This window comes from Plectropomus leopardus, chromosome 6 (genome assembly GCF_026936395.1).
Source record: "Plectropomus leopardus strain MGB_pleo_1.0 chromosome 6, ASM2693639v1, whole genome shotgun sequence".
Lineage (NCBI taxonomy): Eukaryota > Metazoa > Chordata > Actinopteri > Perciformes > Serranidae > Plectropomus > Plectropomus leopardus.
In genome coordinates, this window is record NC_142181.1 from 2982259 (window position 1) to 3010137 (window position 27879).

The window sequence follows — 27879 nt, forward strand, 5'->3', positions numbered from 1 at the left end:
AACGCGTATTTTGGCAAGATTGTATATAAGTCTAAAATACACTGTGGAAGCTAAATTGTTATTTTCATAGGCCCCGCTGTTGAGTGCAAAAAAAAGCTATTAAAACCCATTCAAATTATTATTATTATTATTATTATTATTATTATTATTATTATTATTATTATTATTATTATTATTATTATTATTATTATCATCATCATCATCATCATCATCATCATCATCATCATTATTATTATTATTATTATTTTTATTATTTTTATTATTATTATTATTATTATTATTACTATATTCAGAAGCCATTTAAGCACAAAAACATGCATTGTATTATTTTGGTTGTCATTTTGAGCTTTTGCTTCAGAATTTGTCATTTTTACTGTTTTCCACCGATGGCATCTTTTTTATTTTATTTTATTTTTTATTATATTTGGCATATGGAGAAAATACATGCTATTTTATCATTGTTATCACTGTCATTCCAGGCTGTGATAAAAAAAAAATAACAACAACAACAATAAAAACTACTTTACATGTCGTATATTGAAAAAAAAATCGGTTTGTTTTTTATCTGAAAACATAGTGGCAGCGTGAAAAAAAGGAATTTAAAGGGTAAAATTCTGAAGATGAATGGATATGTTATATTCATTTATACCAAAAAATGCAGTAGCAAGTACTTTTTTAACACATTATTTCTGCCTTTTCTATGGTATTTCATAATCCAACTGGGGAGACTAAAACTGGCCTCCCCATTTCCACTGACACAGATGCTAACAACAAATAGATGCACAAAATAAACAAAAACACACACAAAAAAGATATGCAGTAGTAAATATTTTCAATCCCGTAGCATTGTTTTTCTCCCCCTTTTCTTCCTTACTTTATTTTTTATATTTTTTATGTTATTTATTTGTTTATTTTACATGTTTGACCCTTGCTAGCTTTGATATGGTATGTCTTAATCCAACTATATATAATCCCCCTAAAACTGCCATAGCAAATATCTTTTAATCTTGTATCTTTAATTTTGTTTTGTTTTTTCTTTTTCCTTCCTTGCTTAATTTTTTTAACTTTATTTTATTTATGTATTTACCAAATAAATACTCAAAACAAGCATAAACACTAAAAAATGCAATAGCAAATATTTTTTATCTCATAGCTTTGATTTTTTCCCCTTTTTCTTCCTTACCTTATTTTTATGTATTTTTATGCTATTATTTATTTTTTTTATTTTACATGTTTGACCCTCGCTAGCTTTGATATGGTATGTCATAATCCAATTTTATATAATCCCAAAAAATTGTAATAGCATTTTTTTAATCTCATAACTTTAATTTAGTTTCGTTTTTCTTTTCCTTGTTTTCTTTTTTACTGTATTTTATTTATTAATTTACTAAATAAATGCACAAAACAAACAAAAAAGAAAAAAAATAAGGCAACACAGATGCTAACACACAATTTATGCATAAATTAATTTACTACGTTTTCAAACAGTTACTTTGGTCCATAATATCTCTACAGCTCTTATATTACACAACATTTGGCTTTAGCAGCTTTATACAGTCGTTATACTCCCTTTATTACGGTAGGGGAACCTCATTTCCTCTTTCCTTTCAAATTAAAAGCTCCTCAACTTAATCCGTGAAAAGACACACACACACGCACACAAACACACACGCACACAAACACACATGCACGCATGCACACACATGCACGCATGCACACACACGCGCGCGCAGCATCTGGTTTCCCTGGCAGCGCGAGGAGGAGGAGCTCGAGCTCCACTTGTTCTGCCACATAGTCACACAGCACACAGCCGTCCGCGCTAACGGCGATAACGGTGAAAACAGGTAAATAAACGTGTTTCTGTCCTTAAAGCAGCTACATACATTTAAATGCCGCGACCTGAGGAGCTTAAATTAGCCTTTCCGTGAGCAGTGCGCTTTTAAAGTCGTTTTATAACGAGTTTTTGTGAGCATGCTAGCCCAGTGTGGCTAACTAGCTTGAGTTAATTTTTAGTTTAGTTAGCAGGAATATTCACAGCGAAAATCACTAAAAAGTACGTAAACCGTTTTCGTTATTTGACACCATGTCCACGTTTTGAGGGTATTATTGTGTAGTTAAGACAAACTTAAACACATGATACACATTAAGCTAACATATGGGTTTAATAGCAACCAGATATAAGGATACATACTGATAAATCTTGCGTTGTAACTGTGTAATATGTGTGTTAATATGCTGCATTAAGCTTTGATGAATAGAGTTGCATGTCACGAACAAAAAGAGGTCGTGTCGCCGTATGGTGGTGTCAGTGAAGGTCACAGTTCAGTGAAATGTTTGTATCAGAGCAAACTGTATGTTAACGTTAGTGTAGACACAAACACACAGTCAGCGAAGTTAACACCGTCTCTAAGTGATAATAAACCACCTGTCAGCACTCTGTTATCCAGCTATAACGCCTGTTGATACCAGTGTGCTGCTTAACCCTTTGAAACCTGAGCAAGTTGGCTTGTTTTATTACAAAATTATGGGAAGAAGAAAAATGACCAAAAAATAAACAAGAAAAAAGTACAAGAAAATTACCTGAAAATTTGTAGATTTTTTAAAAAAAAAAAGTAGAATAAAAACATACATATCCTTATTATTATTGTTATTTTGTTCTATGTTAAGTGCCTTCCCTTGTATATATATTTGCATTATTTTGCCTTTTTATTATATATTTTAATGCAGTTGCTGCTCTCTTATTTGCTGCTGTAACAAAACAATTTCCCTCACGCAATTAATAAAGTATTTCTATTCTAAACAAGACTTGGAAAAAGTGCTTAAAAATGTATAATAACTCCTTAATATAATTTTCAATTATGATAATTAAAAATACATTTTCCCTAGCTTTTTTTTTTTTTTTTACAAATAATTTTCTGTCTTTTAATATGTCTTTTAATTTTTTATTTTTTCATTTAATTTTAGTTTCTAATTTATCTTTTTATTCTGTCTTGATCCTGTTATTATTATCACTAACATGTTTCTATTTCTGATCTTCAGTTGAGTTCTGCCTTAACTCTTGTCTGGCTTTTATTCGACAATAACTATTTTATTAACTCTAGGATTTTCTGGCTCAGCTTTGCTTATTTTGTCAAAGCACTTTGTAAAGTGTGCTTTTTAAAATCTGCTATATTAAGTTATTATTATTATGATTGTTATTATTTTTTGCATTTTTTTTCGGGGTGGCCAGCACCAACCCTTTACTGCATGTCATCCCCTCTCTCTCTTTCCTTTTCACGCCTGATAAATTACATTTTTCTCCGGTTTTTTTTAAAGAAATCAAACCAGTTTGCTCAGTGTTATAAGGTTTTAATTACTTGTGAAATGTGTCTAAAAGCAGCATAAGAAAAATGATCCAGGTTTCAAAGGGTTAAGCTGTCTAACAGACATTTCTTGCTGTATCTCACATACATCTGGTAAAAGACGCTTTTAACTGGATAGCCTTAAAGTGATCTTCATCCCGAATTAATGGTTTCTCCTTTGTGACAGGGCCTGTGGCCATGGCTAAAGACCCGTTAGCTGAGGCAGGCTTTTATTTTGATGAACTCAACAAGCTGCGGGTCCTCGAGCCTGATGTCAGCCAGAAAACCTCCGAGCTGAAGGAGGAGTGTAAAGAATTTGTGGACAGTAAGTACTGATTTTTACTGTTTTTCCATTAAAGGGGAGCACCACCTAAATTAAAAATTTCAATGTTATTTCTCTCAAAGCCAGAAACCAGAGATGTAAGCCTCAAACTTGTGATGTCAAAGGGTTTATAGTCATGAGCTGCTCCGTAATCCTTTAACAGTCACACTGAGAGGCATTTTTGGTAAAATTGTCTTCCTGACTCACACATTTAGCAACTTTTCATGTTTTTTGTTTCAGATACACATATGCAAGTCAACCAGCGAGTTTACTTGGGTTTATTCTAGCATTAACTAACACGGTGTCATGAATTTTTAAAAAATATAATAATAATATAGACAGTATAATTTGTTACCAAAATGCAACAATTTTTAAGAAGAAAACGTTTTCCTAGTATATTAAATTGTAAAAAGTGCCTTCAAACAACTAAAAAATAATTGAAAAAGAAAGAAAATGAAATTAATACAATTAAAAATAAATGTAGTAACAAAATCTGTGCAAAATGTACGGCAAAAAAAAGAAAAGGCAATGTAATATAATAAAATAGAATTTTATGCAATCAGACAAAATGCATCAGATAAAAACATCTGTAAGCAATTTGATTGCGAAAAAAATCAACCGTGTGGTTACAGTGCCTCTTAAAGGGTTAATTGGAGACTTTTTTTGTTTGTTGTTGTTTTAGCACTCTAGTTTTGGGATTTGGGGGAGAGTTGTTCATGTTTAGTTATATTTTTTAATTTTCTTCGACCATAAAAACAACACGTGAAATGTGAAAATGGGCGGCGTTCCCCTTTAAACTGTCCCACGTTTCCACAAATGTGTTATTCTTTGCAGAAATCGGCCAGTTTCAGAAGATAGTGGGAGGTCTCATTGAGCTGGTGGATGAATTGGCAAAGGAAGCGGAGACAGAAAAGATGAAGGTAAGCTGAGCATTTAACCCTTTAAAACCTGAGCACATTTACTTGATTTCTTAAAAAAAACATGAGAAGAAACCAACAGGCAACTTAAAAAGAAATGTCCCAAAATTGAGCAAGAAATTAGAAAAAGTCACAGGTAAATTACCTTTAAGTAAGCAATGTTAAAAAAAGAAAAGTAAAAAACACAAACGAGAAAATATATATGCAAAATATAATTATAATAATGATAAATGTCGTTTTCTGGATATTTTCCCCCCCCTTTTTTAAAAATAATATCTAATATTCACCCCCAGCTAACCGTCAGGTCACTTCTTTGTCACCTTTTACTATTTTATTTATTTAGTTTTTGCAAATTTTGGGACAGTTCTTGCCAAGTTGCTCATTGTGTTTTTGAAAGAAATAATTCTCTCAGGTCCCAAAATTGTTTACCCCTTGAAACCTGGAGCAACACCACTTCCCTTTAGCTGTTTTCAGATGCCTTCATCAGCGTTTAAATCTCCGAACACTGAGCAACTTTGGCAATGAGCAGCTTAGTAATTAATGTTCCAAAATTGAGAGAAATTAGTAGATATAGAAAAACATTTTTAAAAAGCTGGAAAAATATCTAGAGAAAAAGAAAAAAATACATATTTAAAATTATGTTACATAATTATAATATTTTTATGTATTTATGTAATTATGTTTTTATAGCTTTTTTTCCACCTTTTTTGTGCAATTTCTTTCAAAAACGGGAAAAGGGAAATGAGTAATTTGCTAAATAAATTAGTAGATTTAAAAAAATATTTTTTTGATAATCTAGGGAAAAATGTCTAGGGAAAAAGAAAAAAAATCAATATTTTTAATTATCACAGTTATATATTTAAAATTACGTCACAAAATTATAAATTAAAAAAAAAACACCTTTTCCAGTCCATTTCCATGTTATTTTTTACTCTTTTTTTTGTTAAGTTTTTTCCCCACTAATTTTCAAGTAATTTTCTTGTCCTTTTTACTGATTTCCTGCTATTCCTTCTCCCGTTGCCCTCCTCAGCTGTCTCTGGTGCTCTGTACTGTACAGTATGTGCCTCTGCTTGATCGTGGGAGCAACGCTTTAACAATCATCCTGTTATGTTTTTCTTCTTCTTCAGGCGATTGGAGCCAGAAACCTGCTGAAGTCAGTGGCAAAGCAGCGAGAGGCTCAGCAGCAGCAGCTTCAGGCGCTCATAGCTGAGAAGAAGATGCAGCTGGAGAGGTAAGAAGTGCGCCGGAGAACTTCGTAACCCACCAGCGCCGCGATGTGTGCCGGACGGTTTTCCAAACATGTAACTCAGGACACAAAATAGCACTTTGCTCTTGTAGCTGAATAAATGGTGCGAACGCAGATCATCAAAATGCCACATGTACCTGCAGCAGCTGTGTTGTGCTGTTTTATATTATAGTTGAAAGCTACGTTAAGGTTAATTAACCCTTAAACGCCTGGCTGACATCAGTGTTCTTGTGCTGCGTTCAGACGCCTTTCACGAACATTTAACTCTCGGAAACCTGAGAAAATTGACACCAAACAACATCAAACGTAGTGATTATTTAATACTATCAAAAAAACAAAACTGGAAAAATGCGCAGAAAACTACATTCATGTATCGTTTTTGTTTCTTATTTTAATTTTCTTGTTACTTTGAGCTCATTTCTTGCAAATGTCGTTTGGCTTATTTTCAGACGATTTAACTTTTTACTAATTGCAAATTTTTGGGCCATCAAGTTGCTCGTCTCTTCTTTTCCCGTTTTTTGGACAGAAAGAAAGCCGATTTGCTTAGTTTTTAAAGGATTTCAAGGCTGGACCTGAGTTATAGCTGGTGGTTTGAGATGTTTATGGTGTTGCCTGTTTCTAGTCCACTGACCTCCACAAGAGCTGTTAGTGCAGCGTCTGCCCGCCGTCTGTCGCTGTGTGATCGTCAGGTGATCGGCTCGTCTTGTTGGTCATCGTGGGTTGGCTGAGGCTCAGGAGGTAGTTGATTAATTACAGGTTTGGCGGTTTGATCCTCAACACTTGTCACAGTGTCCTTGGGTGAGAGACAGATTGAGAAATTATTAGAAGATAAAAATAAAGAAATAATAATAATAATAATATGGAAAATGTCAAGAAAAAAATGATATTTACTTTTTTTTTGTCTTACCTTTAAAAAAAAAAACCCAACAAACCTTTTTTTTCTTCCCTTTTTCTTGGTAAATTTCCGGTAGTTTTCTTGTAACTCATAATTTGGAACTTCTTCCTGTGTATTTGAAAGAAATCAAGCCAACATGTTCAGGTTTCAGAGGGTTAAAATCTGTTTTCAGGGTGTCTGCAGGTCCTTAGAAAGTGTCATAAGTGTCTTAAATTGTACAAGTATTAGGCCTTAAATGTCACTAAATAGTCTTAAATTTGAACTTATGAGGTCTTTGAGGTCAATTTTTATTTAGTCAGAAAATTTATTTGTAAGAAAGTCCACATTTCCCATGATACAAATCTTTAAACCAACCACCAAACCTAATATTTGACTTTATACTTTAACGTAGCTGTTAGCAAAATGTAGTAACTCACTTTAACAACCAGATTCCTGCATAAAACCTGCCGTGAAAAGGTCTTAAAAAGCAGTAAATTGTAGGCGGAGCCTGTAATCTTTGCATGAGCTGTCATTCAAATTGTAAATATTCCCCTTTCAGTGCCTAAAGGTACTCATAATCTTCAATTCATTTTTAGTATTTTCACTCAACAATTCAACATTAGTGACTGAAAATTTGCCTGTTTTCATAATTTCAGATTTAACCTCTTCAGTAAGTCTGTTTAATTTCAAAGTGGAAGTAGGACAGCTCTACAAAATACATATTTAAATGTTTATTTATTATTACTTTTATCAGCTGTTCAGTGGGCTCATGACTGTCCGCTGATCCGTCGTTACAGTGGAGTTATGAGTACCCCTAGAGGTACTTTGGAGTATTGCCGGTAGTATGTGAGATACTTTGAAAAATGTTAATCAGAGAAAATAGTCATTCATAATTCCTAAAATAATTATATTGTTTAAAGTGCAAAGTATCAAAAAGACGCAGCTGAGTGCAGCTACAGTGCAGTCTGTGTTATCGCACCATGATGATTTTTCCATGAATAATTATGTATTTTAAACATTTGAAACAAAGCATTTCAGGGTTTTTTGTAGTTTAAAGTTTGTTATTTAGTAAATCAGATGCTGGTGGCACAGCGCTGTATTGTGCCTCTTTATATAGGTTTTTTTATTTATTTATTTTTTTTTTTTTACAAAAAATGTGATCGGTAATACAAGACTAAAAATATTTCACATTAGTCTCTGGTGTATAAAGTTTGGAACAGCAATTCAATAAAAACAGAAATCCATACTTCATTCAGTGACATAACAACTGAGTAGCTGTATGTTTTTGTAATCATTTAAGATCCAGCTAATGTAATGACATGATTTGGTGACTTGTGAAACCTGGATTGACATCACCTTTGTTATGATGTGTTCAGAGCCTTAGCGAATTGTTTTTTGGGGGTTTTTTTTGAAGAGCAACATGGCAAATTGCAAAAAAAAATTAGTAGATTTGGAAAATAATTTTTAAAAATAGTAAAAAATATAATATAATGACCAATATTATATATAAAAAAATATTTTACAGAAATATTATTTTTTTATATATAATATTTTTTTTGCTTTTACTTTTCTTCTTTTTTTTTTTTCTTTGGCAATTGTGGGTTCATTTCTTCCTAGGTTGCTCATTGCTTTCTTCACAGTTTTTTTTTAAAGAAATAAAAAATAAAACAAGCTCAGGTCTGAGAGGGTTAAAACAGTTTTTCATCAGCATTTGTATCTACTATTCTTGGCATTTTGGGACATTTCGTGCAGACGATAAACTGTAATTCTGTCCTTGTTTCAGGTATCGTATCGAGTATGAAGCCTTGTCCAAAGTGGAGTCGGAGCAGAACGAGTTCATCGACCAGTTTATTCTGCAGAAGTGAGGACGTGACCGAGACAGCAGAAAATGTGACACTTCTGCACAACCACGTTTCCAGAGTGCCTGTCCCGCTTTCTCTTCGGAGAATTACTCTGCTGCGTTTCCGAAGCAATCCCAAAGCTCCGACATCATCGTCCTAAAAACATCTCCACCTCCTCGATCCTGATTTCTGACACGCTGGTGTGTGAAGCAGCAGCCGCTGCTGCCAGCAGGCGCCAGGATCCACGGTGTCGAGCTTTCACACCAAACGTCTCAACATCTCAGACCGACAATGAAGAAGACGGAGCTATTTATACAAAGGAATATTATTTATACTATTTATACCGAAGACCTGCTCTGTATATCTAGTTTTATGACTTTTTGTATCAATTGATATACTGCATGTGCATGAATCTGTACATATATTTAGGTTAAAAATAATAGAAGATGCTGATTTGATCATCTGTGTTATTTTTTACTTTAATTTCATTCCTCTGGTACAACCAGTGTGGGCTCACGGGGAATTCACTGTCCTCTTCTTTCTTTCTGTCTCTTATGTGTCTCATCGTCTTTCATGTGTTAATTTAGATGACAAATGGTTATACTTGAATAAATACTGAACTATTGCACAAAAAAATGAGTCATTTTTTAGGGTGCATCATAATAATGGGACTTATGACGTCATACAGATAATTCCAATAATGACATTTTTGGCCGAGTGCGCGCTGTTAATCAGACCACTGACCTATAATTACAGATGATTCATTTATTGAAAAGGAAACAATATACAGTCAACTCATTTCAATCTCAGAACAGTATTTACACTTTTTATAGACAGTGAACATTACAGTGAACTGAGAGTTCGTTTCATTACGATGGAGTTTTAGGGCCACATTGAGGAAAAATGTTTACTTTTGAGACTTTAAGAGTAAAGTAATATTATGAGAAAAAAGTTGTAATATTAAGAGAATAAAGCAGTAATTTTACAAGAAAAAAGGCGTAATTTATGAGAATAAAGTTGTATTTTTACGAGAAAGGGGATATTATATTATAGAAATAACAGAAACGACTTTATTCTCATAAAGTTACAACTTTTTTCTCGTAAAATTACGACTTTATTCTCCTAATATTACAAGTTTATTCTCAGAAACGTACATTTTTTTCTCGTAAAATTAGGACTTTTTTCTTGTAAAACTACAACTTTTTTGTTGATATACGACGACTTTTTTTTGTAATATTATGTCTTTATTCTCAAAAACTTTTTTCCTTTAACATGGCCCTAATCCTCGCCATATTTCACAGTGTCGTCCTAACAGACACGACGAGTCCTCCTCTCATCAGGAGTTGCTTCATCGCGGCTGTTCACAGACATCCACACATTAACATGAATGAATATCAGCGAGCGTTCAAGACTCAGACACAGAAACGGTGAATCCACCGCTGCCGCTCATCTTTGATGCAGCGATGCAAAACGCAACACAAGATCTTCCCGGTTCACGGACTTCACTTCTTCTTATACTGTGAATCAAAGAGAGAATCACAAACGTCAGCGTGTATTTATTTGCGCATTAAGTGAACATGGAAAAGGCCTCCGCGCTTACTTTATTAAGGATCCAGTCTGCATCTGCAAGAGCTCTTTGGATGATCATCTGTATCCTCTCTGGGTCGTCCTCATCCGAGTGGCTGGTGTAACCCTGGAAACCAACAGCAAAGCATCAGAGTAATAAAGTCCGCTTGATTTTAATGCTCTGAAGTGAGGCCTTAAAGCAGAAAGTGCTACGCTTTTTTCAGGTTAGGGAAACAGCACTTAACCCTTTGACACCTGGATCAGCATCAGTTTTCCTGTGCTGCATTCACATTTTTAAGCTATATGGCCCAATAAAAATTGCCAAAATTGATTTAATTTCTTTTGAAAACATAAAGGAAAAGAGGCCAAACTTGGAAAAAAATTTTTTCCCATAAATACCAAAATATTTGTTGAAAAAGGGGGGAGAACTATTTAAAAAATACTCAAACAAAAGGTGGAAATGTCCAGAAAATTATATCTATAGCTATAAAAAAATATATATTTAAAATTATGTTGCAGAAAAAATATAATACAGTTTATTAAATAAATAGTTTGTAGTTTATCATGACAAGTTTAAGAGGAGGATTTTTTTTAAATTAACAGATTTTAAAACGCAAAATTCATAAAATCCTGCTGTCCATGTCTTAGCATTTTTAAGAGCGTTAAACAATAATTGAAGTCATTTTAATACCAATTAAAAGTCTTATTTTTAGATTAATGAATTCAATGCCCTTAAAGGCTTTTTAAGGATCCGTGGTTACCTCGCCTTCTGTTCATTTACCCCAAAAAATCTTAAAAAGCCTTCTATCATCAGCACATCACTCACTTGTACAGGTCGACCCATATTGTTTTTTCAGGGTCAATACTGATTATTAATAGTTAATAAGTACGATAACCGATATTTGGAACCGATATGCCTTTGCAATAACAATGAAAATCTTTCTGTCAGTATTTCGAATTTGTAATATAACAAACTCAAACACAAAACTTTGTTTAAATGTCCTCAGCAAAACTTTAATCAAAGCTGAAACTTTCAACATCATAGTTCCCTGCAACTTTTATTTTATAAACTCGAGTGAAAAAGATAAATGAAAAATGATTAAATAAAATCCCTGAGGGCTTTACAAAGTAAAAGTTCCTCCCATGATGACGCTTTCTTTCTCTGTCGACTCCTTGTCACTTGTTCAGAGGTGTAAAAATGTGTTTTCTGCAGGTATAATCTACGATGGAGACCATGTGAAGACCATTTCTGGTGTGGTAGTCGGTGCAGGTGACGCGCTCACCTGTCTGATGGCGTGTCGATAATGCTGCTGCATCGCCGTCGTCGGTAACTGCTTGCAGCATCTGAGGAGATGTCGATAGAGCTGAACAGGGGTCAGCTCGGCGCCGACTAAAGGCAGCATTTCTTCCTCCTCAGGTTAAACCGCTGCTGGTGAAAATGCAGATTAAATGTGAGTTTTGGGTTTGCTACAACATTTCAATATTTGCCAGAAAAAAATTCATAAACAAGTCATGTTTGATTAATCCTGTGGGACGAGTTCGCAAAAGTCAGCTCAAATAATATAAATGAGTATGACACTGATCCCTAAAAATGAATTTTAAAAAATAGCCCCCTGAGATTTAATAAAGTTTTTTAAATTCATTTAATCGGCGAGTATTGAAATAAAACACAAATAAAGATAATCGACAAAAGTCAAACATAAATTCAGTCAGACGAAGAATTAAAGTACATTTTTCTCCTACATGTAGCTGCACAGGATCCGTATTTCAGACCTCTCTGATAAAAAAATATACAAATTCTCCACCTTAGCTCTTCAGTCATGGAAAACCTGTCATTTTCCATGACTGCATTTCATAATCAAATTTCCAGGCCTGTGAGAGCTAAATTAGTGAAAATCATCAAAAGAAAAAAATCAAAAAAAGTTATGGAAATTGTGCTATGTGTCATGAAATTTTTCTGTTCCGTCTCTCTCTTCATGTATGCCAGCTACCTAAAATTATGTTTGAATAGTTTGAATCTGAATGTCATCAAGGGTCCTTGAAAAGTTTTGAAATTTTGTCCATGAAAATGTGAGGGTTTTGATGTTTCCCCAAATGGCCAAACGACCAAAAAAACACTAAACTGACTTTAGTTTAGTGAATTTTCACCCTCAGATGTATTTCCTCTCCGTGTCTGTTCTCAGGCTCTGTATTTTTATAATGTGCAGTCTTTTTTTTAACATGTAATTCAAATAAAACATGAAACTTCAGATAGCACCAAACATGATCGCATGGGCTAAATACAAAGCTGATATGATGGTATATGGTATATTATACATAATATAATCTGTCGACCTCTATTATTTACTTCAGTCTTTACTTTAGTGTCTATTTTACTATGTATATATATTTTTATAGAAATATAGAAGGCTAAAGAACCATAACGAGCTCTAAAAATAACAGTTTTGGTGTTTTTTTAATCTACTAAAAAGTGTTATAAATGATCTGACGTCAGACGATGATGTTTCATGACATTGTTTCATTTTTTTAAACACGCTGTTATTTTAATATGCGTCACGCGCCGCTGACGTTTCCGTCCTGATCCTGAGGCGACCTGAGCTGGTGGCTCTGCAGGTTAATCTGACGCGCTCTCATCAGCTGATGCAGATAAATAATCTACAGTAAAATATAAGCTGCAAAATAAAGAGCAAATACTGAACTCACTGTGAAGCGCAGTGAAGTCAGTCTGCATCTTAAACCTCCTCCGAGTCCAGGGATGATTTGAAATGTCTGAGTCACATCATTATCAAACCAACCTTCTGTGTACGGAAGTGCTTCTTCTTCATGTGTTTCCCTCCTCTTCCTCTTTCAGTCATATTTCGGGTTGCAGCTGTTTGTAAAGTGCACAGCGTCACCTGCTGACGCGGAGTATGTGGCGTGAGATATTGTCACCGGATTGATTCCCATCATTAGGTCAATAAATGAATAATAAAATGGTAGTATTAATAATAAAAAACAAACTTAACTCATCTGTCTCATTACAGATAGTGGTTGTATTCCACTACTGTTATCTGTGTGTCCTGTATGTACGGAGTCATATGAGTGCCATGAAATAAATAAATAAATACATAAATAAATCTATGGGGAAAATTAAGAAAATAGACACTGGAATAAAAATAGGGATGAATAAAAGAATAATATTAAAAGGGAAAATAGAAAGAAAAATCAAATAAAATCTAAAATAATAATTATAAACATATTTATTTTGATGTTGTTCAACAGAGCTTAAAAAAATCATGCTATAGTATGTCATCCAAAATAGCATTGAAAAGTTATAGTATAGCATGTTGTCCAAAATACCATAAAAATGTGAAACGAAAAAAAGTTGTAATTTTACAAGAAAAAAGTTGCAATTTTCTGAGAATAAAGTCTTAATTTTATGAAAAAACAAAAAGTCTTAATTTTCTAAGGATAAAATTTTGATTTTATGAAGAAAAGTCCTAATTTTAGGAGAATAAAGTCTTTTTTATGAGAAAGGGGATATTTTAGTACAGAAATAAACAGCAAACTTTAAAACAGGCAGGAGCACAGGTAACCTGTTGACCTTTTTCCAGCCTGTTTAATAGTTTGCTGATAATATGTTTATTATCGTGATGTAATATGCCCTTTCTCGTACAAGTGCGACTTTATTCTCGAAAAATTCTGATTTTTTTTCTTGTAAAATTACTACTTTAGTCTTGTAATATTCCGACTTTATTTTGATAAAATTATGACTTTTTTCTCATAAAATTACAACTTTATTCTTATAAAATTAGGACTTTATTTTGTAATATTACAAGTTCATTCTCACAAAATTCCGACTTTTTTCTTGTAAAACTCAATTTTCGTAATATTATGGCTCAAAAAAGTCTAAAAAAAAAATCCTCAAAACTCCACTGTGATATCGCACAATAATGTTTTTCTGCAGGCAAACCTGCAGCTAACAGCGCCCTGGTTCCTTCATCAAAAAGCTTGTGGGATTTTTCCATTGGATTTTGAATCATTGCCGAAAGGTTTATGATACTCGCAAGTTTTGTTCAGCAGGATGATCTTCACAAAAGAACACCACTTTAAACAGCCTAAATGCAATTATCACAGAAAAGCTAATGATAGGCTATAAACAAACCACTCTTTTTTCAAGATACATAAACGCTTCAGAGTTCAAATTGGGGTATTTACTGACACACAGTTGTAGAACAAAAGATAAAAGTTTCGTCTTTTAGGACTCATTCCGGAGTTTTTCAATTCACTTAAAATTAATAACACGAGATATTTAATTGAACTAGTTTGATCAGTATTTATTGGAATATCAGACACTTGGACACTACGAAGCTGTACAGTACAGTCAAGCTGAAAGATTTCCAAAATATGTGTTTAAAAGAGAATGAATAAGTGGTCATGATATATTACCCCCCCCCCAACAAAAACAACAGAAAGATCGTAAATACACTGTAAACAACATGTGAGCATACTTCCAGTTACAATAATTTTTCTTTGGTTTTTTTCCAAGTGCTCAGTGTTTTTGTACTTCGCTCGGGAAGAGACACGGAGGGAAATAAATTAAAGTCTGAAGAGATGATACAGAGATTTTGATAAAGTTGCACACTTGGGTCAGTTTTTAGTATTTGCCGCTTGCTTGGCCATTTGGGAAACAACAACAACGATGATTAAGAGTCATAGTGGAGAATTTTTAACTTTTTTTGTGGTCAAGAGGTCCAAAGTGCGGGACCTGGGCAGGGACATGGAGGGGAACGTCTATCAAATGATAAATAAAACAAGAACTAGAGAAGTACAAGAATAAAGGAACGAAGAACTGAAGAATTAAAGTTTTTCTCCTACATGTACCTGCACAAGCTCAGTTTTGGACCTCTCTGATACGAAATTATACAAATTCTCCACCACAGCTCTTCAGTCATGGTTCCCACAGTCATGGAAAACCTGTCATTTTCCATGACTGAATTTCACAATCAAATTTCCAGGCCTGTGAGAGCTATGGACTTGAAATGGACTGAAATTTTTCCGCTCCGTCTCTCTCCTCATGTTTGCCAGCTTCCTGAAATTATGTTTGAACAGTTTTAATCTGAAATGTTTGAAAAATGAAGTGTGACAAAAAGGAAAACAAAAAAGTTATTAAGGGTCCTTGAAAAGTTTAGAAATTTTGTCAATGAAAATGTGAAGGTTTTGCTGTTTCCCCAAATTTCACCCTCAGATGTATTTCCTCTCCGTGTCCGTTCTCAGGCTCTGTATTTCTGTAATGTGCAGTCCTTTTTTTAACATGTAATTCAAATAAAACATGAAACTTCAGATAGCACCAAACACGATTGCATGAGCATGGTGTGTCCTTTAAGGCAGGTTTCCATACTGTTTTGCGCAAAACTTAAGCAATATTTTCGAAATGTGATGTTCTGCGACTTCTCTGGCGATAACATTTCAAGAAGCATGCTGATGGATGTTCAAAACATTAGCAGGTTTATTTCTGTTGCAGCCACAACATTCACCATCATTATTTCCAATCGAAGGCGCCGTAGGCGTGTTATGAGAGTGATAATGGAAAGGCGGGCCCCTTATACGTGCAAACGGCCATGTAAGAGGGATTTCTGAGAGCTGATAGTCCACGAAAGGAACTGCGGATTTAAAACTTCCGGATGATCCGCGCAACTTTCTCAGTTATGTGATGCAATAACAGCTCTTGCAGCTGCTGCTGCATCATGAGGGAGCCAGTTCCTGCTGACAAGCACAAAGACATAGCATCATGTGACCTCGAAAAGCCAAAAGAAGTGTTTCCATTGCAGTTTTGCAAAATCTGGCATTTTTGAATCACCTGAAATGCTACCTCATGTGAATGTAAACACTTTTTTGCGATAAATGGGAGTGTTTGAATTATTTTAAATTCACAATTTCAATTTGCACAGTTTGAAGGTTAATGGAAACCCGCCTGGAGGCATGCAGACACAAAAAGAATAATGATACAGTTATTATTCTACTTGGCTTTCATACATTTATATAATTACATTGCATATATTGCTAAAGATAATAAAGTTAGTATAAAATGATTAAGGCTTATTCCAACTGAGATTTTTACGATTTTTGAGATTATATTATGGAAGTATAAAAAATACCAAATTTTGGTAGACAATCATGATAAAGCTTAATTTACAACTATCAACATGTTTAAAAAAAACAATCTAGCTTCAACAGTGATTTTATTTTCATATACAGGAAGTGAATTTTGTGGGACTGTCTCCCAAATTCTCTTTACCAACAAAGATACGGGACAAAAACTAGCTCGAACAAACCGCTTCCTCCCAGCGTTCACTCCTCCAGGCACATCATGTATTCTTCTGTGAAACCATTTGTCCTCAGTTTTGGGAAAAATAGAGCAACATAAACACTGTTTGCATTTGTTTTTCTCGGGGGGGGGCAGTGTTTTATGGACCAAAAGTCCTAAAACGCCGACGCAGACAGACTGGTAGCACCCAGCGTAGAACAAACATGCATGTCCGCTCCGATAAGTGCTGAAGTATCGCATGCGCCTTGTTCCCAAAACATTTCTGTCTTGGGGGAATATCAGACGCGCAGGATGCTGCTGAATGTTGCTCAGTCTCTTCGCCCTCCTCACTGCTGTCCTGGCTTTGTCCTGACGTCTGAGGTAAAACAGGCATATGTTGATTTATAAGATGACTCTTCATCGCTCTGCATCATCGGTCGCCGCACGGCTGGCGGCGGAACAGATCAGAATTGATGTTCTGTCCTTTTAGCAGCAATGAGTACAATGAAATAAATTCCCACATGAGAGGTTGTTTTCGGTGCACAGAAAAGAGACCAGGTCTGGGATGACGTTAGGGAGGGCCTTGAGATTTGAAAAGCGCGGCGAGCGAAACCTATCGCTCAGACTTGACCTTGTAGCGCAGGACAAGGTAGGTGGCCAGCCGCAGGATGATGAAGAAGATGCCCAGGACGATGAAGTCCATGTAGAGTTTTGCATCCTCCACATCCAACAGCTGCAGAACCTCTTCGGGCTTTTGGAACTTGCACACCTTCCCCGGACACTCCAGCTCTGAACGGTTCATCCCATAGATGGACAGGATCACCCCTTCAAAGCCGTACCTGCAGAAGAGCAACACTTTGTCGTCACATATTCTTCTGCATCTACATATTACGCTCTAGGTGTCCTTCTCCGTCCGCTGTTTACGCTCTGTGACGTCAGCACAAGCACATGGCGGGAATACGCTGCAGGTGCTTTTGTTTAGGCAACAACAGCACACGGCAACCAACGCTAGGACGTCAGCAAACACACATGCTGGCACAGATAGTTAGGTTTAGGCAGAAGAGGCACATGGTAAGGTGTAGGAAAAAAACAGGAAGCAAACACCAGACTCACGCATGAAAGTCTGGGTTTGTTGGATTCATCTAGCGCTCCTACCCCCTGGCTGGTAAGAGATACAAATGCTGAGCCAAAGTCATCCGGTTTTGGGGAGAAGCTCAGTAAAGCATCTTTATTCTCAGTCAAAATGGCTCAAACTTTAAACAAGACTACAAATTCTTCAACGCCACTAATAGCTCATACAGGTCACAATATTAACCGTGGTCCATGATAGGAAAGTTTTGGATGAAATAAGCAAAATACTGAAAATGTTGTTAATCCCAGAACCTCATAATGAGGTAAATATGTAACTGCGTCCAATGTGTGGTCACCCCAAAGAAAACATCCGTGAGGTCAGGAGAATTAGCCATTAGCTCGTCCCTTTCAGGATTTTGTAATGTTGCAGTCACAACAACAAACATAATCCCTTGAATTTAGTACAACTGTGTAATTTTGTCCAACCACAGCAACAGAAACTTTTAGTGTTTAAAATGAGTAAAATCACATTTCATTGTAGAGCTGCATGCAGTGTTTTCACTCAGCCTCACTGTCTCTGTTTATCAAGAGAAATGTCTCGTTTTCTTACATGATGCCGCTGCTGATGCCAAAAAACATGAAATTGAGTTATTTTCCGTGTACTACATGCAAAGTGGGATTTTGATTTTGATTTTTTTCACATTCTGGGACATGACAACGATTAGCACAAGTGCTGATTTTGAGGCATGTTTATTTTTTTTGTGTTGTGTCCTAATTTAGCACCTTCAAAGACAAAAATGTCCTCTTCCTAAAACTGCCATTAAAATACTAGTAAGTATTAATTTTCACTTTTACTGACAGATCTTTTAACAAACGTGAGTCCTAATCATAACTACCAAATATTCGTTAATTTTCAAAATCTTCAACTGTTTAAATGCCAGGTTTTGAGTATGATGCTACTTTGGTTTTAAACGAAAAAAACCCACAAAAAAATTTCCATATACAATATTCTAGGTGACATTTTCATTAAATTTATGACATATTATACTATGATTTTTTAATTATTTTTTTTTGGCATACTATGCTGAGTTTAAGTCTGTTGAGTTGAATACATTACTTCTTTCTAGTAGTGTATTATTTTGCATAACTGCTGACAAAAAAACGCTGATTCTGTTACACACCTCACGTAAGACACATAGGAGCTCCACTGCAGGTATTTGGGGATCGTGTCGAAGTTCACAAAGAATCCGGAGAAAAGCAGCACTGGGATGGCTGTGACGGGTCCAACAAAAGTGGCTACCTGTACCAGAACGCAGAGGAAATATTTGGTCATGTATGCATTACACGAACTATGAAATGTTATTTCTAACTGTGCAAAGATGCAGCACCTGCAGAGAGGTGGACGCAGCCCCAACCAGGAGGCCGAGCGACTGGGCTACCAGGGCGGTGCAGGTGGACAGGGCGATGAAGAGAAGGTAGCGGCTGGCTTCAGGAGGCTGCTCGGTCATCCAGTACACGATGCTGCAGTACATGATGGGGCAGATCACCTAAAATAACAACTTTATTAACTTTTATTCATTAAAGGAACAGTTCACCCCAAAATTAGACTTTGGTTTACCCGTGAAGCCGGGTCCCCCAAAAAACACACACAGGCCTTAATATTCTATCTCAGCTGGATCACAAATAAACTACTTTTATTCCAATAAAGGAATCTTTGAAATCTTCTTCGAAATTAAAATCTATTTTTATGTACAAGGACAAACAAAACATAATAAAGTTGCCTTGTTTTAATGTCTACCAGGACTGAGAGAGCCAGATTACACATGTATGATGTAGGCGTGTTATGCGAGCGATAACTGAAAGGCGAGCCCCTCATACATGGGAGCGGCCACGTATGAGGGATTTCTGCGAGCTGACAGTCCACGATTTCACAGAGGAATTGTTAATTCAGAGCTTATGTGATGCAATAACAGCTCTGATAGCTCCTGCTGCATCACGAGGGAGCCAGTTCCTACTGACAAGCACAGAGACGTAGCATCATGTGACCTAGAAAAGCCAAAAAAGATGTTTCCATTGCAGTTTTGTGAAATATGGCTTTTACGAATTGCCTCATTTCCATATTTTATATTCACAATTTCAAATTGCACAATTTGAGGGTTAATGGAAACATTGCTAGAGATGTGGACACAAAAAGAATAATGATACAGTTATTAAACTCTTTGACTTCATTACATTTATATAAGTACATTGCATATATGTGTGTGTATATAAATATATTTTTGCTGAGAAGGTTATCAAAGCATGAAATTACAACCCTAGTTTGGGGTCAACTGTTCCTTTAAGGTTAGCAACAAAAAGACGTTTTACTTATGTTTTCCTCTAAAATGGGCATTGAGTGTAGAAGTAAAGAATATCAGATATAAAACCAGACTTATCTGCCTGAATACAGAAACACTTTAAACAGCATGTACACATTTTTGTATTATTTATGGTTAAAATTGCGTTTAGTTCTAATGAAGCTAGTCTCCGAAAAATGTAGGAATTCTGGCCATGTGTAAACCCGGCTGGTACACACTGGAGGATAATCGGGTCGATTTTGGGCCAGATTCGCCCTTTACAACAATCAGGGGGGGCGTTCCCAATTCGAGCTGGTCGGAACCGATTATCTGCCCAAAATGGCTAAGTGTGAGGTGTTATCTAAATAATCTTAATGTTACCGACTGTGTCGGAGCCTCTCCGATCTCAAATACGACTGTCGGCTCCAACGGAGTACTGAGCGGAAACCCACAACAGCCAATGAGAGCGAGGAGAGCGGGAAGCGTCACCAAACGGATATTGCGTACATGTACAGCTCAAAAACACGGCGGGCAACAACAGGACTTCTGTCTCCCGCTGCTGCAGGATGTCTAATCCACGCTCACCCCATTTTCTCCGCCATGACTTGATGCACAACTTTTTCTGTGTTTTGGTTTTTCATACACAGGTGCAGCCAGCTTTTCTTCCAAAGTCACGTTTGATCACGCGAGATTCTACGAGATCCCAAATCTGTGGGATCACCACTGTGAAATCTGAACTACAAACGGCGAGTGTGCAGTCTCACGATGTCGCCAAATAGTCGAGTGTGCATTAAAAACATTAAAAATCGTTTAAATCTGTCATTATGTCTGTGGTCTCCCATGTTTGAACATTCGGTTAAGATTTGAAAATCCTCCGGTGTGTTCCAGCTTTAACACTAGAGGGCAGTAACGTCTGCGTGTCTGTGACGCCGCCAGCTCACCTGGAAGGGGATGTCCGCCATGGTCTTGGCCAGGTAGTAGGCTTTCAGGCTGTACCAGTAGTTCAGATGCTCCCTCAGGAACACGGACATCTCCAGAGGAACTAACAGAAACATTCACATACATCCGTCAAAATCAACTCACAACACGTCGGGCTTTGAAACTGGACGTCGCACGACGGTACGGACAAAGAAACAGAATAAACACGAGTCGGTGTGCTCCCTTCGAGCAGACTCACAGGTTAACACGGTTGGCATGAGCGCTCCAAACATGAGGAAGAGCATGGAGAAGAAGAGGAAGCCGGTGTTGTTGAAGACCTTGCTGGCATCGTTGCCGATGTTCAGGTAGAGTAACCCGATCAGCACGCCGATGGCGATGTGGGACATCAGTCTGAGGTGGGTCAGAACCTGAGAGCACGACAGGAGGAGGATTAACTGCGTTAACTCGTTGTTTTAGGTAACGTAACTTTGTTTTAAGGTGACTTAACCCTTTAACACCTGAGTCGACATCAGTGTTTTTGTGCTCTGTTCAGGCGCCGTTTATGAGCATTTAAACCTCTGAAACCTGAGAAAAAAGGTTTTATTTTTTTCCAAATCAGGGGAGGAAATAAAATGAGTAACTTGACAAGAAATGTAAAAAAATTAATTAAGTAAATAAATAAATAAAAACAGTAAAAGGTGACAAAAAGATGACCTGAAAATTAGCTGGGCAGGCAAGATGAAATATTATACTAATTAAAAATATTTAATCATGAAATAAAAAAAATATTATTATAAAAAAACATATCTATCTATCTATCTATCTATCTATCTATCTATCTATCTGTCTATCTCTCTCTCTCTCTCTCTCTATGTATATATATATAAGCACATTTACACTTGTTTTTGATTTTTACTTTTTTGTCTGCATGAGTGTGTGCTTATTTTCAGACAATTTTCTTGTAACTTTTCATTTTTAGACTTCTTCCTTTTAACAGATAATGTTTTTAAAACTTTTTAACTAAATTATTACTTATTTTTTGGATTATTTTTAGATATTTCTCTATTATTTAAAAAAACTAATTTCTTGCTATATTGTCTTTTGCTACAGTACATTACAAAGATTAGTACATTCTCTCTAATCTTTGGGCCATTTCCTATTGAGTTCATCATAATCTTCTTTGCATATTAATTTTAAAAAATCAAGCCAACCAGCAACTATTTGCTCAGACAGAATTTTTTCCGTGTGTTTGTAACCGCTGTAATATTAAAACATTATGTTTTTACTCACCTGGTCTCGACATATAGTTATGAAGGTTCTCTTGAAGAGGATACAGAACTGCGTCAGTGTGCTTGTGGCAAACGTATGGCTCTCTATGTGTCCGGCATCCTGCAGAAACAAGGAGCAGATTATCCCACAACTTTTAAACATTTGTCTTTGCTTATACCCAAAATCACAAAAGTGCAGCACAATAATACAGTCTGCCGTCAGGGCTGAAATAACAGCTGGGCAGAAATGTTGCACCAGACACCAGGTGATTATATGATGATAAATCTATTTATTTTGTCAAAATATTATGGGATTTTTTTGCAGAGTTAGATGACACGACTGATACCTGCACTGTAAATATGAAGCTGCAGTCAGACGGTTATTTTAGCTCAGCACAGAGACTGACGGCTTGACTGACTCGGTCCAAAAAGTAACAACATCCACCTCGCTGCACCTGGATGGAGCTCTGAAGTGGGAGAAAAGCCCTTTCGCCAAATTGTTTTCCCGAGTTTGTGCTCCCATTTAAAATGTTCTTGAAATCATATCCTCAGTGTTACTTTGCAAAGAAACGCAAGGCTCAACCTTCGTGTTATGACCATGAGGTTTAATTCTTTCAGCTTCGTCGCTGAGAAATACTCTTTTGTCCCTTAGTTTGGCAAAAACTAAAAACTATAATACACACACGAATCATTACAGGAGCAAATTTAACATGCGCCATTTTGAACTGTCGTCATGGTTACTGAATTCATCCATCCATCCATCCGTGGTTGGTGAACAATATGAAAATGCGGAAGTTCAGCATTTAGTGCGAGCAACCGCCCTACGAGCCGGCGAACCACCGCCAAACGATTCAAATTACATAACTGCCAAACAAATTTGCAAAGAATCAGTTAACTGGGGCTGCAACAACGAATCGATAAAATCGATTATAATCGATTATAATCGATTGTTAAATGTGGTGGCAACGAATCGTTGTGTTGCGCGATTATTACGTCACTCACTGTGTCGCAGGACTGAAACCGTTGTTCTGAAGAGGCATGGCGGATTCAGAACATTTCGTACGAAAACTTCACATTATGCAAAACAAGGAACTGTGTTAGCTGCAAAATATGCAAAAGTGGTACCGCTCAGCACGGCACGGCACGCGAGCACGACGGTTATGATGCAGCATCTAAAACGAAAGCGAAGGTGAGGAGGATGAGAGCTCAATGGCGGAGTAAGTCTCGACAAAAAACCACGTATGTGGAAAGGTGACAGTATGTTGTAAAAGTTGTCAACGTTTAGTTTTTGAATTGTTTCATATTTGATTTTGTAGTTATTTAGTATTATTCCTAAAATCCAATTCATCGATCAATTGAAAAAATAACCGATGGATTAATCGATTATCAGAATAATTGTCTGTTGCAGTACTACAATTAAACACAGAGGAACTGCAACACGGTGAACCTGGGGCCCCTGAGGGTGTGGGACCCCAGGACAGTTGCTGATCCAGCCTGGACCGCATCATGTTATACGCACCATTGGGAACTGTGCTGCACACACCGACTGGCCGTTGGTATCACATTGGTTCTTCTTCTCCGCTAACGCACACATTCCTCCTTGGACGGCTTCAAACAGCACCGGGTTCAAGTCTCCGTACTCTCCTGACGCCACTTCAATGACTGAGCAGAGGTCAAAGCACAGAGACACACAGATAATGACGGAAACAGAAGATCGATTTTAGCAGATCTGTGAATGAGGGTGCGGTGGACCTACTGAAGTCTGCAGGGTTGTGGTAGGTGGGACAATAAAGGCCCAGAGTCTTCAGGTAGGGGATGAGGTAATGGACTGTGCCTTTGTAGATACACTGTCCCTGACTGAGAATGTAAAGCTGTGCAGGAACAGAAGAACTCAAGGTTAAAGTCAAAAGTTTCCAACTGACAGAGACAGTTACTGATCGTCCTTTAACAGCCAGCGCCTGCGTTACGTGTTCGGTCTGTTTCACACAGCACGCGGAAGCATCGTTGAACCTGTTCGTTTTGGGGTTTTTTTGGCACCCACGTTAACAAGTCAAAGCACTCAGACTGACCGCATGAGCAGCTCTTGTCAGGCGCGTATCAGCTTCGTGTCAGCGACGGCACATCTAGAAAAACGGTGGCTCGCTGATTTTCTCCGCGTGGTTGTCAGCAGAAACAGACAGTGAAAATGGTAATTACAGTATTTTGACTCTATAAACCTCTTAGTGCAGTTTAAAAGTTTCTCTCTGCTAACCAACATGTCTGTTTAACTCAAACTTCCCTGCTTACGTTCCAAAATAAAAGCCCTCTGACGATCAGTTGTTGACACAAGGCATTTTATTTTGAAACATTTGCAGGGCCGTGTTGTTGACTTGCTTGTGCGACTCGATGAATGAGTGGAATATGTGCTTATAAATGTGGAAATACAGAACTCACAGCAGCAAGCAGAAGCGTCATAGCCACGACGCAGTCGATGTGAACACCACTCGCATGAAACACGCTGCTGTTTGGCGAGGTTACCGCCACGCACTGCTTCCGCGTGTAATGTGAAATGGACCTTCGAGCTTCTTATAAAATAAATAGCTTGTTTGCAGTCATGTGATCCTGATGACGCCCGAAAGTCAGATGGGGGACAGGAAGGGAAAAACACCGGTTGGGAATCGTTGGGAATGAAGGAAAGTAAATACACTAAAGCCACGGCCGGAGATATTCTTGCGGTTTAACCTTGTATTTGCATACGCGTGCAACTGCATCCGGCGCCATCGTGAGTGATTTTGTATATATACTCGCCGATACATGACGCATGTTACTGGATGATACCTCTAAAGGACACACGGGAGAGCTCAGACCGTGATGTGTGGGATGTAAACAACAGACATGGCGACACTCGAGGAGGTTACTATCGTGTTAATGCTGAGATCGAGGCAGAAAAGGCGAAAGCTGCGTCAACATCGGTCGTACGTAAGGCCTCTTAATCGCGTGTGGGGACAATGAGGACGACATGTCTCTTGCTGCCAATGCAAGAGACTGATGATGAAAAGCACCACCAGCGCTTTCACGTGTCTGCGACGGTTCTGCGCTGCCCCTGCTGTTTATTTACATACTGCATCTCACATCTGCGGTCATTTTTGAGGACGTGCACAACCGATAGAGGAGACGCGTGGCAGCCGCCAAGCATACGTGTACATGTAGTTAACAGGAGTATCATCAAAAAATGTCCAGACACATTGGATATGATGATTTTTTCCGCAGGTTGACCGATTTGTCCGGCGCAATATCACAAATGACTTAGACCTGCAGACCTCCTCCACACGGCGAGTCAAATGAAGGCGTACAAGAGTCTCGAGGCTTATAACTGGCTAACTATAGCTACTATTCTCGACCTTTCTCAGAGACACCGCTGAAAACGTGACATATAAAACATACACGAGCGTTTTCTGACTCCACTCCTCCAGACTTTAGACGGAGGTTTTTAATCCATGTCTGCTGCAGTTTCTCCATCGTTTTTTAAAGTTCTCGCCTTTATGTGTTTCTACTTTCAGGACTCAAAAGTAGCTCTGCCCTCCATCTGCAGTTCCTCGTGGTAACGTGACGTCATTCGACAGTCATTCTCTCGTGCACTGACAGACTTTTACCTTGTCGAACATCTCAAACAGTTTGGCACTGGGCTGGTGGATGGTGCAGATGATGGTCCGTCCTCCCAGCGCCAGAGAGCGCATTAGTGAGACCACCTGGTAGCAGGACGCGCTGTCTAAGCCACTGAACAGAGAGGGACAGACAACCAGGAGGGACGAGCTTACTGAGCAGCTGGGAATTCATCAGAGGACAGGACAGAAGCGAGGAGGGACCGAGCTATAGACTGTTTCATTGCTATGTTGCTATGGAAATCACACATTAAACATGTCCTAAATAAACTGTCAAAATGCATTTCAATGCTTAATAAAGCAAAACAGGTTCTGGTTCAGAAATCACTCCACTGTTCAGTAGTTTCACCATATTTAAACAACTGTGCAGAGGTTTGGCAACAACGACAAAAGTTCATCACATTAATTTTCTGTTTTCCAAAAAAGAGCAATACGTTGGAAATATGGATCACAGTAACTCATTCTTACGGTCAAAACTGGTAATATTTACAGATCTTGTTGAATATTAAACAGCGATAATAATGTTTAAGGCCAAAAATATCCCAAATGCCAACTGACCCAGCGGCTATGGTCCCAGAGCGTCCAGCAGCTGCCAGATGGCACCGCTGTGTTAAGAATATCGTTGTTGGGGATTCGAAAGTCACTCTGACACCGAATGTCCAGCTTTCACAAGATTCGTAACAAACATTTTGTCGTCATGTGTTGCATATTACCGTTATTGCACTTTTAGGATCTTAGAGTCATTTTGAATGTCATTTGAAGTTTTAGATTAGAGTTTAGTCGCAGGATGAAATTTATATTTGTAACTTGTTTTTGTCTTTTAACGTCTGGGCTCTTATTTAAAAGTTTTGAAGAGCTTATCAGGGAGTCCCATTTCAAACGTCTAATTTTTCTATAAATCATGTTCGTATTTACATTTGTTATCGACTCTGTGATTAAACTATGAAACGAAACCAATGAAACGAATTGAGCCATCGTCAGCGTCTGTCTGTCTCACCTGGTGGGCTCGTCGAAGAACATGACCGGAGGATTGTTGACCAGTTCGAGAGCGATGGCGAGACGTTTACACTGACCGCCGGACAGCGAGCTGGTGCGAGTGTGAGCGCAGTCGAGGAGCCCTAACGCAGTCAGGATCTCATTCACCTGAACAGAGAAGCAAAGGAAGAGATTCGCAACCTGTCAGTTCACGAATTACACATTTCTTTTGTTGTGCTTCATTCAGAAGAACTATGTCTTTTCATTTTTAAAACTAGATGTATTTTTTTAACACTTTGACAAAAAAATCAGAGTGCAACATCAGAACACCTCCACACTTATATATTCGATCATTTGGAGCCTCATAACAGAAACAGTCACAAAAATGTATGAAATAAAGTTTATCGATACGTGTTATCAGTTTCCGAGCAACACTTTCATTGATTTGGGTTTATCAGAGTGAATAGTTTCCTGCGGCAAAATACAGCCGTCTCCAGAAAAAGCTGATTATTTCTGCCACAGTCGTGTTACTTTGTGTAAAAAGAGCAGCGTTTAGGATTTAGTGGCAGTCCTGTATGCAGAACATGAACTCCCGGTTAGGATTCCTGCAGGTCTCTTCCTCTCCAAAAAAATGGTTTATCAAAGGTTATTAAAACAGTTTTCATGTTACAAATCAGCGTTTCTCCAGTTTTCTTTGGCCCATCTACGACATGCACCAGCTAATGTGAACTCACCTCACTTCTGATCCAAAAGTTCAACAAGTTTTTACCAAAAGCCAAATTATCTGTATACGGCTTTTTCAACATGCAGAAGTAAGACTTTTTTAGACATATTGCACTATGACTCTTTTGACATGCAGGGGTATCACTTTTTCGACTTACTGCGGTACAACTTTGTTTTTTGGCATGACTTTTTTGACATGCTGCAGTATGAGGCTTTTTGGACTTTACTATTTTAGACATGGCTTGGTTTGACTTTTTTCAATTTGCCATTTTTTTTTTTTTTAGATTATTTTTTGGGCATTTTTGCCTTTATTAGATAGGACAGAAGGATAGCGTGAAAGGAGGAGAGAGAGAGGGGACGACATGCAGCAAAGGGCCACGAGCTGGAATCGAACCCACGAACCTGCCGTATAAGTTCTTTCAACATACCTCAGTATGACTTTTTTATACTGGGGCATGTTTATTTATATATATGTGTGTGTGTGTGTGTGTGTGTGTGTGTGTGTGTGTGTGTTTGTGTTTGTGTGCGTGTGTGTAAGCTCAAAGACATACACC

At 37.3% G+C, this 27879-nt stretch overlaps 3 protein-coding genes across 4 annotated transcripts in view; 1 reads left to right on the forward strand and 2 right to left on the reverse strand.

The window, feature by feature from the left end:
* The first annotated feature begins 1685 nt into the window (after positions 1–1685).
* Positions 1686–9177, forward strand: ift20 (intraflagellar transport 20 homolog (Chlamydomonas)). Its single transcript, XM_042487077.2, has 5 exons — positions 1686–1844; positions 3529–3666; positions 4498–4583; positions 5708–5811; positions 8484–9177. Exons 2-5 carry the CDS (start codon positions 3540–3542, stop codon positions 8563–8565), a joined length of 399 nt encoding a protein of 132 aa, XP_042343011.1. The 5' UTR covers positions 1686–1844; positions 3529–3539; the 3' UTR covers positions 8566–9177.
* A 114-nt stretch (positions 9178–9291) lies between these two features.
* On the reverse strand, positions 9292–12969 carry lyrm9 (LYR motif containing 9). Of its 2 annotated transcripts, none has more exons than XM_088078493.1 (4): positions 12811–12969; positions 11391–11533; positions 10142–10234; positions 9292–10058 (listed from the first exon to the last, which is right to left on the reverse strand). In XM_088078493.1, the coding sequence occupies exons 2-4, from the start codon at positions 11508–11510 to the stop codon at positions 10044–10046; spliced, it is 228 nt and encodes a 75-aa protein (XP_087934619.1). In that variant the 5' UTR covers positions 11511–11533; positions 12811–12969; the 3' UTR covers positions 9292–10043. The 2 variants fall into 2 exon arrangements, with proteins under 2 accessions (XP_087934619.1, XP_087934620.1); XM_088078494.1 differs by having other exon boundaries at positions 11391–11536; positions 12811–12966.
* Positions 12970–14402: 1433 nt separating this feature from the next.
* Positions 14403–27879, reverse strand: part of LOC121943567 (ATP-binding cassette sub-family G member 4-like) — a 31340-nt gene continuing 17863 nt past the window's right edge. Inside the window, exons 6-15 of the mRNA XM_042487117.2 lie at positions 26625–26770; positions 25619–25742; positions 23743–23857; positions 23506–23648; positions 22009–22107; positions 20978–21146; positions 20742–20842; positions 18853–19011; positions 18646–18764; positions 14403–17232 (exon numbers count right to left, since the gene is read on the reverse strand). Of these exons, the coding sequence (XP_042343051.1) occupies positions 17007–17232; positions 18646–18764; positions 18853–19011; positions 20742–20842; positions 20978–21146; positions 22009–22107; positions 23506–23648; positions 23743–23857; positions 25619–25742; positions 26625–26770 (1401 nt within the window). The 3' untranslated portion in view covers positions 14403–17006. The remainder of the gene's footprint in view (positions 17233–18645; positions 18765–18852; positions 19012–20741; positions 20843–20977; positions 21147–22008; positions 22108–23505; positions 23649–23742; positions 23858–25618; positions 25743–26624; positions 26771–27879) is intronic.